This window comes from Malaclemys terrapin, chromosome 8 (genome assembly GCF_027887155.1).
Source record: "Malaclemys terrapin pileata isolate rMalTer1 chromosome 8, rMalTer1.hap1, whole genome shotgun sequence".
Classification (NCBI taxonomy): domain Eukaryota; kingdom Metazoa; phylum Chordata; order Testudines; family Emydidae; genus Malaclemys; species Malaclemys terrapin.
The window spans coordinates 1,196,108-1,207,441 of NC_071512.1; the positions used below are offsets into that span (position 1 = coordinate 1,196,108).

General features: G+C 70.4%; 1 protein-coding gene across 2 annotated transcripts in view; it reads right to left on the reverse strand.

Moving 5' to 3' along the window:
- The window catches only part of UNC5A (unc-5 netrin receptor A), a 45,945-nt gene extending 45,803 nt beyond the window's left edge, over positions 1-142 (reverse strand). For both annotated transcript variants that reach the window (XM_054037348.1, XM_054037347.1), the window contains exon 1: positions 40-142. In XM_054037348.1, coding sequence (XP_053893323.1) covers positions 40-109 — 70 coding nt within the window. In that variant the 5' untranslated portion in view covers positions 110-142. The remainder of the gene's footprint in view (positions 1-39) is intronic.
- Between the last annotated feature and the right edge of the window lie 11,192 nt (positions 143-11,334).

Genomic DNA, 11,334 nt, shown 5'->3' on the forward strand with positions numbered 1-11,334 from the left:
GTCCGTGCCCGGGTCCCCCCGCCCCCCGGCCCCACTCACCGGCGGGCGGGCGGGCGGCGAGCAGGGATCCGGCCAGCAGGACCCGCCACAGCGCCGCGGCCGCGGCCATCCCGCCCCGCTCAGCGCCCCAGCCGGCGCGGGGCTCGCGGCGCGCGGCAGCCCATGGCCGGGCTCGCGGGGAGCGGGCGGCGGGTCCCGAGCCCGCAGCTGCCGGGGAGCGACTGGCCCAGCCCGGTGCCGGCGCTGCGGAGGGGGCGAGCCCGGCAGGACTGCAAAACGCGGACTGGATCCGCCGCGGAGCGGAGCGGAGCGCAGCGAGCAACAGCTGGTGCGGGGCGGGCCGGGCCCCCCCCGCCGGGAAACCGGCCCATCCCCTCGCCCCCCCGGCCCCGCCCGGATCGGGGCAACGGCCCATCCCCCCCGCCTGGATCAGGGCAACCGGCCCGTCCCCCCGCCCCCCCCCCGGTACCGCCCGGATCGGGGCAACCGGCCCATCCCCCCCGCCTGGATCAGGGTAACCGGCCCATCCCCCCCCCCCCCCCGTACCGCCCGGATCGGGGCAACCGGCCCATCCCCCCGCCTGGATCAGGGTAACCGGCCCATCCCCCCCCCCCCCCCCCCCGTACCGCCCGGATCGAGGCAACCGGCCCATCCCCCCCGCCTGGATCAGGGTAACCGGCCCATCCAGACTCGTTCCCAGTACCAGGTAGGAGCCAATGGCCCTTTGCTCATCTCTCCTGTTTCACAGACATCCCTGCCCGGCTGCCCCGTGGGCTGTCCCGCCCATTGCACCCATTGTGCAGATGGGGAAACCGAGGCAGTCAAGGGCAAGTGATCCCAGGGTCACAGAGCAAGTCAGTGTCAGGCAAGGTCTGATCTGGGTCCTGGCTCCGGCCTGTGCCTGGGGCCCTGGGCCAGGCCGTCTGAGGCAGAGGGGCAGCAGAGACCGGCAATGGGGAGTGCACTGCGATCGGCTTCGGGGTGCCGGGCCAGCCAGGAGCAGACGGTGCCCCAGTCCAGGCAGGGAGGCAGCCTGGGGCCATGGAGCTGAGTTCTCCAGCCTGGGAGTGACGGAGCTGGAGCTTCCCGCCCCGGCCATCGGGTCTTGTCCGGCTCCTGGGCTGGGCGTCTCTGGAGCAGGGGCTGCCAATCACGCACGCCAAGCAGCAGCCTGGGCACCCTAGACACACGCCGGGAGGGGCTGGGGGGAGCTTGATAATACACTCACCGGGCGCCCATGGGCTGCTCTCCACGGCTAAAGGCACAGGCGATGATGGGCTCCAGCGGGGGGCGCTTCACAGATGGGTGCACAGCCCCCCATGCCACCTGTAGAGCCCCCCCCAGAGGCCACACACACAGACCCCCACCCACCCACCCAAGTATGCCCCTCCCCTGGGCTGGGGGCCCTGCTCTCGCTGGCCTTTGGGCTGCAGGTGTTGCTGCTCTGGAAGCCGCTCAGGGACACACCTCGTGGCCTGGGCCAGGCCACACTGGGCAGTGGCGGCACAGTCCCCGGGGCCCAGACAGTGCCAGCTGGGAGCACCTGCAGCGGCACGGCCCCCGGCAGGGAAGGGCCCGTGGCCAGGATGTCCGCTGTGAGCCAGGCAGCTGGGCAGTGAGCCGGCCTCCGGCGGGCGCCTGGCTCTGCCCTGCTGGAGCAGCGTTAAAGAGCAAATGTTGCGGCGTGTTGCACTTCAAATGTCATGGAAACTGGGCCATTGTGTGGAAGGGAACCACGCTCCCCTCTAGCCCGTCTCCTGCCCCCCACGGGCTGCCCCTTCGCCCAGCTGACGGCACGCCGTCGGGCAGCGCTGACGCCAGGCTGAGTCGGGGTTTCCATAGAAACCCCCATATTCTGGCCCGCGTGTTCCAAAGCACGCTGACCTGAGCTGCCTTGCACGGGTCACCCGACGGGGGGGGGAGCAGCAGGGCCCCTCCCCAAATGAGAAGGGATGTGCCAGAACTGGGACGGTGCAGGCGAAGGCCTACTATGCCCCTTAGGCAGGTGGGCACCATCTCAGCTCGCTGCTCCCGGGGGTGGGCGCTGGAGCCCTGGAGCAGGTGCAGCCCTGCAGCATGGTGCCCCACGGCTGTCCCTTGTGCAGTGCAGGTGCCTGCTGGGATGGGACCCCCGCGGCTGCCCGAGCTGTCCCCTATGGGCCCCACGGCAGAGGCAGGCGCCGTGCGGCCAAGGGGCCCCAGCGAGCTGCGGCTTTGTCCCCTCCCATCGGGCTCTGTGCTGCGGGCCCAGCAGCAGGTGGGGGGCAGCGCTCCTGGGGGCAGGGCAGTGGTGCAGCTCCTGTCCCGGTCCCCATGGAAACACCACCCACAAATGCCCTGCCAGTCACCCGACCTTGGGCCCCTCTGGCAGGTCCCCGGGGCTCCCAGCAAGAGAAGCGGGAGGATGGCAATCAGGAGGGCAAAGACTGTGAACAGCCAGAGCCAGCAAAGGGTCAGCAGGTGCTGTGCAGGCCCCTCCCCCTGTACCCCAGCTCTGCCGGGGTAGGAGAGGGGGCACTGCGGGGGAGGGGAGGGGTGGAGGAGCTGGGAGCGGGAGAGGGCACTGTGGGGAAGGGGAGGGGGCACGTGGGGGGCACTGTGCGGGAGGGGAGAGGTGGAGGAAGTGTGAGCAGGAGGGGGCACTGTGAGCGAGGGGAGGGGTGGATGAGGTGGGGCACTGTAGGGGAGAGGAGGGGTGGATGAGGTAGGAGTGGGAGGGGGCACTGTGGGGGAGGGGAGGGATGGAGGAGGTGGGAGCGGGAGGGGGCACTGCGGGGTTGAAGAGGAGGCACGTGGGGGGGCACTGTGGGGGGGTGGATGAGGTGGGAGCGGGAGGGGCACTGTGGGGTAGGAGATGGGGCACGTGGTGGGGCACTGTGGGGGGGTGGACGAGGTAGGAGCGGGAGGGGCACTGTGGGGTGGGAGAGGGGGCACGTGGTGGGGCACTGTGGGGGGGTGGACGAGGTGGGAGCGGGAGGGGCACTGTGGGGTGGGAGATGGGGCACGTGGGGAGGGGACTGTGGGGGGTGGACGAGGTGGGAGCGGGAGGGGCACTGTGGGGTAGGAGATGGGGCACGTGGGGAGGGGACTGTGGGGGGGTGGACGAGGTGGGAGCGGGAGGGGCACTGTGGGGTAGGAGATGGGGCACGTGGGGGGGCACTGTGGGGCAGGGGTGGGGCTGTGGTGTGCTCCCAGCGGAGCCTGCTGTGCGCTGGGCAGAGTTAATTTCATTAGTGGCGCCGGGGGATGAGCAATTAACAAGCTGCTCTGATGCCTTGAAGAGCTTTAGTGGGAGAAGTAAACTCTGCTCCCCTGGGCGCTGGCAGCTGCCTCCCTCCCGCTCTCAGCCGGGCCCAGGGACCCCCTGCGCAGCCCCCTCCAGGCAGAGCTGGGCCCGGGGCTCAGGCAGCGCCAGCCTTTGGCCGCCGGCCTGGCTCTGATCCTGGTGATGGGCCCAGGCAGCCTGGCCCACCGCCCTCGGGGCCCCCTCCCAGCCAAGGCCAGAGGTGGCCTGGGCCCGGGCTCCCAGCCGGGGCAGGTGCAGCCTGAGCGCGAGGCCCTGCTCCCACCTCTGCTCCCAACACCTGCCTGGGAGACAGCTGCCAGGGCTGGCAATATGGCATCTGGCAGGGAGGCCACGGCATGGCCCAGCCCAGCTCCCCAGGAGAGCGGGGAAAGCCCCAGCTGCAGAGGGACCTCCCATGTGTCCCCCCCGGGTACGTCTGCCCAGCAGCTGGTTCCCAGCGCCAGTGGAGAGACGCTCCAGCCGTGCTGAAAGCAGCAGCATCACCAGTGCAGCCCGGGCGGGGCCCGCACGGCCCCTTTGCCCTCTGGCACTCGCTGGGGGTGCTGTGGGAGCCGGGCAGGCTGCACACCCACCAGGCTCTTTGTATCTGATTGAAATCTCACGGAACCAGCCGGCGTCTCGGCTGCCACGAGCCCTCGAAAGCCAATGAGGCGCCAGGCCCCTGGCGGGGCCGGGCGCTGGACCATGGGCTGGAGCTGCGACCCCTGTGCCCTGGGCAGCGCCCTCCTGCTGCCCCACACCCCCAGGAGCCCCGGGATCACAGCCACTCCGGGCGCAAAGCCCTGGCTCTGCGCTGGAGGCCAGGGCATCGCTGAGCATGGGGGGCAGTTCAGTCTCCGGTCCCTGCGTGGGCAGCAGCGCCCAGTGCCACCAGGGTGGCACCGCCATGCCCCCCGCGGGTTCCCAGCCTTACTTATCAGCATTTGCACAAAAACAGGATGTTTTTGCTTCTCTCGGCTCCATCTGCTCCTGCTGAAGTCACCAGCGCCGTGCATGAGCTCACCGGGGTTGCCGTGGAGACACCAGTGAGCTCACCGGTGAGGAGTCTGACCTCACAGAGGAGCCAACGAGAGAGCCTGTGTCCAGGCACATGCCTGGCAGCCAGGGGCGCCGGGCACGGCGGCTGGGGTGCCCAGCACATGCAGCGTTTGACAGGCTGGCACGAGACAAAGCTGCTTCCAGCTCCCCAGCCCATGCGCCATTCACCAGCCTCTCCCGGCCCAGCAGCCAACGGCTGCAGCCTAGCCCTGATCTGGCAAACCCGCCGTGCCCCAGACGAGCCTGCAGCACCCACCGGCCCGGCATGCAGTGCCCCTCCCCACCCTGCCACGATGCCCGGGGGCCCTGCCAGGCCCTGGGAGCATTGGATACTGTCTGCCAGTGGCCCCCCTGCTGCGTTTGGGGGCGCCAGGCCCAGGGGTCCGCACAGTGAGGGTCCCAGGCGGTGCAGCCAGCCACAACCAGCCTGACCCTGGCCCCCGGCTCGCTCCCTCTGCGTCTAGCCTGGATGGAAAGGGCCAGTCAAGGGGCTGGAGACCAGGCCAGGGAGGGCAGACCCACCTTCCCTCAGGGGAAATGACCCAGAGCCCCCTGCTCCGTGGGGCAGGGGGGCTCTACCCTCCCCAGCCCCTCCCCCAGCAGAGTTCGCCTCTGCCCTGGCCCTGTGGTGCCCCCTCGCCAACCCCCGGGGATGCACAGGCGTAGGAAAGCTGCACAGGGCCTTCAGGCCCGGGGGCCGGGGGGGAGTCTGGTGGCTGCCTGGTCGCTGTGGGCAGCACGCCGGGCGTGCGTGGCTGGGATTCAGGAGCCGGGGTGCCAGGGAGACAGCTGCCCGTTTGGGTTGGCTGTATTCCTGGAGGTTTCATCACACGACATGATCTGTCATTCCTGGAGAGGCCAGGACAGCCCTGGGGGGCGGGCGAGCCCGGCAGGGTGGGGTGCAGGCAGGCGTGAGCACAGGTGTGAACATGTGGCCATGCCTGTGCGCACCCACACGCATGTACACGCACATGGCTAGGCCCACAAGCAGTGCACGTGGGTGCCGGGTTGCACCAGGTGCACACACACGTACCCTCACTCATCTGCAGGAGCATTTTGGGGACTTTGCCTGCTGGCTCTCAGGGCCCCTCCACCATGCTTCCCTCCTGCTTGGCTTTAGTGACAAAGGGGGACCTGGCCCGTGCCCCCCTCCCCTCCCACTCCCTGCCCACGGAGCCGCCCTAGTGGGATAATGGGGGCACCAAGGGGGGTGGGATGGTCCTGCTTCCCCAGCCCACTTGCTCTCCATTGGGTGCCAGTGCCCGGACATCCCGTTCCTGCTCAGGGCCCTGCCCCTCGGGGGCACGCCTGGCTCATATGGGCAAAGCTGGGGGGGGGGTGAAGCCTCTTAGAATCCACGTCCCATTTCCTCACAGCCCAGAGAGAGCCCGATGGGAGGTGGCCCCAGCCCTGCTGGGGAGAGCACACAGCCCTGCGCACACTCAGCCCTGCACGCGCACGTGCCCTGAGCTGGCAGGGCCCTGCAGAGCGACGCTGGCACGAGGGGCCGGTGCTTTGCACACTCCATCTGCTCCCTGCGCTGTTGTTATTTTCTCTCCTCCAGGGACGGGTTCCAGCGCCAGCTTCTGCTGCTGTGATTCCAATACCAGCAAAAACCCACCCGCTGGCCTGGGGCCGGGCTGGGGAGCTGGGATGCTGCTTGCCCCTGGAATAGCCCCCCCCCCCCCCCCCGAGACATCCCAGCCACTGGGCTGGCACCAGGCACTGGCACCGATCCCTCACTGCCCTCCGCAGGGCCCCTAGGACCTTCCTGTCCCTCTGAGCCAGGCCCCCGCCCTGCCCTCTGCCCGCAGACCCTGCCCCAGAGCAGCCCCCGCTCTGGCTCTGGTGCTGAGCAGGAATCACACAGCCTGGCCTTGGCACCAGGGCGGGGACGGGCTGGCTCAGGGGCTGGGGAACGGGCTTTGATCCAGCCCCAGCATGGGGGGCTGGCTGGCTCTGAGGGGGGGGAACGGGACAGGGCTTTTCCCTTCTAGGGTGCCCAGGCTCTGAACTGGCCCCAAGGCAGGTGCTGGCTGGCTCAGGGGGCAGGGAATGGGACATGGGGCCTTTCCTCTCTAGGGGCTGGCTGACTCCCCATGGCACTACCTCCCCTCGGCGGCACTGCCCAGACCCCACCAGGCGCTCAGGGTTGCAGAGGATGGAGCTGGCGCCTTGGGAGCGTTTGCTAGTTGCCAGGCAGGGTGGCGGCACCGGGCTGGGGAACAAGTGGCCACTCGGGTGCGGGGGAGAGGATGGGGAGCAGAGGGGCCCCCGGCTCCCCAAGAGCAGAGCAGGCACAGGGATGGGTGGTGCCCGTGTCTGGCTCAGCCTGGGCACAAGGGCTCCAAGTGCAGCGCTGGGAGGGAAGGGGGGAGGGGGAATCGCAGCTGTCTGGGCAGGCCCCTCTCCACCCCTGCCAAGCGCCAGCGCCCACTTGGGCAGAAAGGGCCAAGCGGCCCCTCCTGCTCCCTGGTCTACACAGCCCCTGGCCCAGGCTCTGACCAGCACCACCCCGCAGCCCCAAGGAGCAGCTTCTGCCCCCCCAACCTCTGTGCCAGGCTCACTGGCTGCTCACCCTCACGGCCCCCAGCTTTTCCTCAAGCTCTGTGTCCCTGATGGGAGGGAGAGGGGACCGGGGAGGGGGAGCTGCCAACCCCGGCACGCCGCAACACCAGGCCCGGGGGGGGGCCGGGGGTGCTTTCCGAGGGGCCACGTCACCCAGCCAGCGCAGCATTGTGCCCACCCCGCTCGCTGTGCCCTGCAGCCCCGCGCTGGCTCGTGGCACAGCCGGCATGCTGACGAGTTAATAGAGCCTAATTAATACAGATTGGGGAGATCACTTTCAATTTCGCTCCCTCTCCCTCTTGCTGCGGAGCCGCAGGGGAGGGGGAGCTGGCTCCACTCCTGCAGCAGCTGGCACAGGGCCCCACGGGCACTGCCAGGCTCCTGCCAGCGCTGGGCACACCCGGCCGGGGGCGCTCTGCCTTGGCAGGAGGCGCAGGAACCGGAGAGCAGCTCAGTGCTGTCAGGCCCCTCCCAGGGCAGGGCCCGCGCTGAGCTCCCGGCCTGCCCACGGGCTGTGGGGGAGAAGGGCCCGTGTAGCATTGCCTCTAGGCGGGACGGCGCGGGGGCACCTCCCCCTCCCAGGGGCACCAGCCATGGGCCCTCAATACCCACAAATGCCCCCGGGCCCAGAGCAGCCCCCAGGCCTGGCTTCGGCCCTCACGGCGCAGGGCTCGGTTCCTCTCCGCGGGTCCTCGCCCGGCCGCCTGCCCTGCTGCTCCCTGGCCTTAGCAAGCGGGCGCTGGCTCCTCGCCTGGGCTCTTTGCCCCCTTCCACCTCCACCGGCCCAGGGGGACCCCAGGTCCTGGGCTGAACGAGACCCTGAGACTCGCCATGACCTCACCATGGAGCGCCATGGCTGAGCCCACCCCCGCCCCACCACTGTGCACCGGGGCAGAGGAAGAAGGGGTCGGCCGGGGGCCGTCTGCGAACGGGGCCGGCAGACGGAGGCCCAAGGCCTGGAGTAGCCCCCGCCCCAGGCAGCGCCAGGCGCGCCGCGCAGCAGCAGGCTTAAAGCCCGGATTAGTCTGATCCTCGCGCTGTGTCAGCCTGGATGTTCTCACCACCCAGCACCGAGAGCTGCCTGATCCCTCCTGAGGCCGGCAAAGCGCCACACGCTGCGAGCTGGTGTTAGCGCTTAGCTAGTGTATCCTGGCAGCGCCAGAGCCCCAACCGGATCAGGGCCCCGTCCCGCCGGGCGCCGCCCAGAGCCCAACCGGATCAGGGCCCCGTCCCGCCGGGCGCCGCCCAGAGCCCCAACCGGATCAGGGCCCCGTCCCGCCGGGCGCCGCCCAGAGCCCCAACCGGATCAGGGCCCCGTCCCGCCGGGCGCCGCCCAGAGCCCCAACCGGATCAGGGCCCCGTCCCGCCGGGCGCCGCCCAGAGCCCCAACCGGATCAGGGCCCCGTCCCGCCGGGCGCCGCCCAGAGCCCCAACCGGATCAGCGCCCCGTCCCGCCGGGCGCCGCCCAGAGCCCCAACCGGATCAGGGCCCCGTCCCGCCGGGCGCCGCCCAGAGCCCCAACCGGATCAGGGCCCCGTCCCGCCGGGCGCCGCCCAGAGCCCAACCGGATCAGGGCCCCGTCCCGCCGGGCGCCGCCCAGAGCCCCAACCGGATCAGGGCCCCGTCCCGCCGGGCGCCGCCCAGAGCCCCAACCGGATCAGGGCCCCGTCCCGCCGGGCGCCGCCCAGAGCCCCAACCGGATCAGGGCCCCGTCCCGCCGGGCGCCGCCCAGAGCCCCAACCGGATCAGGGCCCCGTCCCGCCGGGCGCCGCCCAGAGCCCCAACCGGATCAGGGCCCCGTCCCGCCGGGCGCCGCCCAGAGCCCCAACCGGATCAGGGCCCCGTCCCGCCGGGCGCCGCCCAGAGCCCCAACCGGATCAGGGCCCCGTCCCGCCGGGCGCCGCCCAGAGCCCCAACCGGATCAGGGCCCCGTCCCGCCGGGCGCCGCCCAGAGCCCCAACCGGATCAGGGCCCCGTCCCGCCGGGCGCCGCCCAGAGCCCCAACCGGATCAGGGCCCCGTCCCGCCGGGCGCCGCCCAGAGCCCCAACCGGATCAGGGCCCCGTCCCGCCGGGCGCCGCCCAGAGCCCCAACCGGATCAGGGCCCCGTCCCGCCGGGCGCCGCCCAGAGCCCCAACCGGATCAGGGCCCCGTCCCGCCGGGCGCCGCCCAGAGCCCCAACCGGATCAGGGCCCCGTCCCGCCGGGCGCCGCCCAGAGCCCCAACCGGATCAGGGCCCCGTCCCGCCGGGCGCCGCCCAGAGCCCCAACCGGATCAGGGCCCCGTCCCGCCGGGCGCCGCCCAGAGCCCCAACCGGATCAGGGCCCCGTCCCGCCGGGCGCCGCCCAGAGCCCCAACCGGATCAGGGCCCCGTCCCGCCGGGCGCCGCCCAGAGCCCCAACCGGATCAGGGCCCCGTCCCGCCGGGCGCCGCCCAGAGCCCAACCGGATCAGGGCCCCGTCCCGCCGGGCGCCGCCCAGAGCCCCAACCGGATCAGGGCCCCGTCCCGCCGGGCGCCGCCCAGAGCCCCAACCGGATCAGGGCCCCGTCCCGCCGGGCGCCGCCCAGAGCCCCAACCGGATCAGGGCCCCGTCCCGCCGGGCGCCGCCCAGAGCCCCAACCGGATCAGGGCCCCGTCCCGCCGGGCGCCGCCCAGAGCCCCAACCGGATCAGGGCCCCGTCCCGCCGGGCGCCGCCCAGAGCCCCAACCGGATCAGGGCCCCGTCCCGCCGGGCGCCGCCCAGAGCCCCAACCGGATCAGGGCCCCGTCCCGCCGGGCGCCGCCCAGAGCCCCAACTGGATCAGGGCCCCGTCCCGCCGGGCGCTGCCCAGACCCCGCCCAAGATCAGGGCCCCATTGCGCCAGGCGCTGCCCAGACCCAACGCAAATCACAGCCCTGTCGCGCCGGGCACTGCCCAGACCCCAATGCAGATCACAGCCCTGTCATGCCAGATGCTGGCCAGACCCCGACACAGATTGGGGCCCCATCATGCCGGGCACTACATAGACCCTACTGCAGCTGGGCATCTGATATCACCAGCCCCCAAGTCCCACCTCTGTCCTTTGTCTTGTGTCCCAGGTAAACAAGCCGCCTGGTCTCCTCTCCTCTCTGCCTCTCCTCCCTCTGGCTGGAACCGGCTGGTCAGGTCACCGGGGTCCTCTCTCCACAGCCCATTGTCCTCCCACTGGCCAGAACCGGCTGCAACTCCTGCGCTGAGCCTCCCGGTCACCAGCCGCTGGAGTGTCCATTCTCCAGGCCGGTCGCTGGCCCTCTGTAACAACAACCTCCCTCTCCCACCGCCTGGTTAAACCAATAACACCCAGGGAAACTGAGTCCCATCCCCTCTGCATGCAAACCATTGAAAACAACAAGAAACCCCCCCAGTTCAGCACAGCGTCCCTAGGCTGCAGCCCCCTGGCTGGGATGGTGGGAAGCTGACGGGCACACGCAGTCCTGGAGCTGCTGGGCTGCGGGCGGGTGAATCGCTGGGGCCTGGAACAAGGGGCGCTGGCTCCCCCACACGACGTGGGGCTGCGCTCATAGGACAGTCCCAGGACAGTGTCTCTGTGAGCAGCTGGGCCGGCGGGGGAGGGGCTCGCTCTAGGGAGAGGCTGGAAGGACCCCTGGCTGCTGATGGTTAGAGGGCAAAGGTCAGATTGCTTTGGCAAAGGGGCCTGATCCTGGGCAAGTGTAGTGCCTCCATGCCAGGGGCCTGGCCCCAGAGCCCCATCCTTGGTATGAATGACCAGTCTTGTCCCACTGCAGACGGCTCAGTCTGCACCAGGCAGGGGAGGGGGCGGGGCGGGGTGGGGGTTGTGCAATATTGTTAACCTGTAAGGGGCTAATGGCTGCCAACAAGCCAGTCACAGACCTGGCTAAAGCTGCTGGCTGTGCTGAGCCGCCTTCAATCAGGGTGAATGGAAGGAGCAATTAAGCACCTTTATGCTGTGATAGCTAGAAATAGTAGGTCACCACCCAAGGCACTGGGCTGCTCTGCTCAAGGCTGCTATAGCAAGGCGGTGTAGGTCAGGACTTTGGGCACCCGTACAGCTGTGTGTAATGAGGAGCCAGGGCTTGGATACGGGGGGCTGCTCCATACTGGCCCCAGTCCCCACGCCCTCCAAAAAGCCCCGGGCTGGGCTGGCAGGGCTGCTGGCGTTTCACTTGCGCAATTCTTTGTGCTGAAATGACGACGGACTAAATGGGGAAAGTGGGAACCGCATGCACAGTCCAGCGCACTGATCGATGGGCTCAGCGCCCTCCCAGGACCCTCAGCACAATCAGTGCCTGTGATTGATCACCCAGATAATCAGCTGACAAGGGCGTTCATCATGTGACCGCGGCAGCAGCCCCGCGTGGTGATGTCACGAGCGCAGCTGACCGCGGTGGGCTGTCCAGGGATTATTGCTGGGAGTAATTAA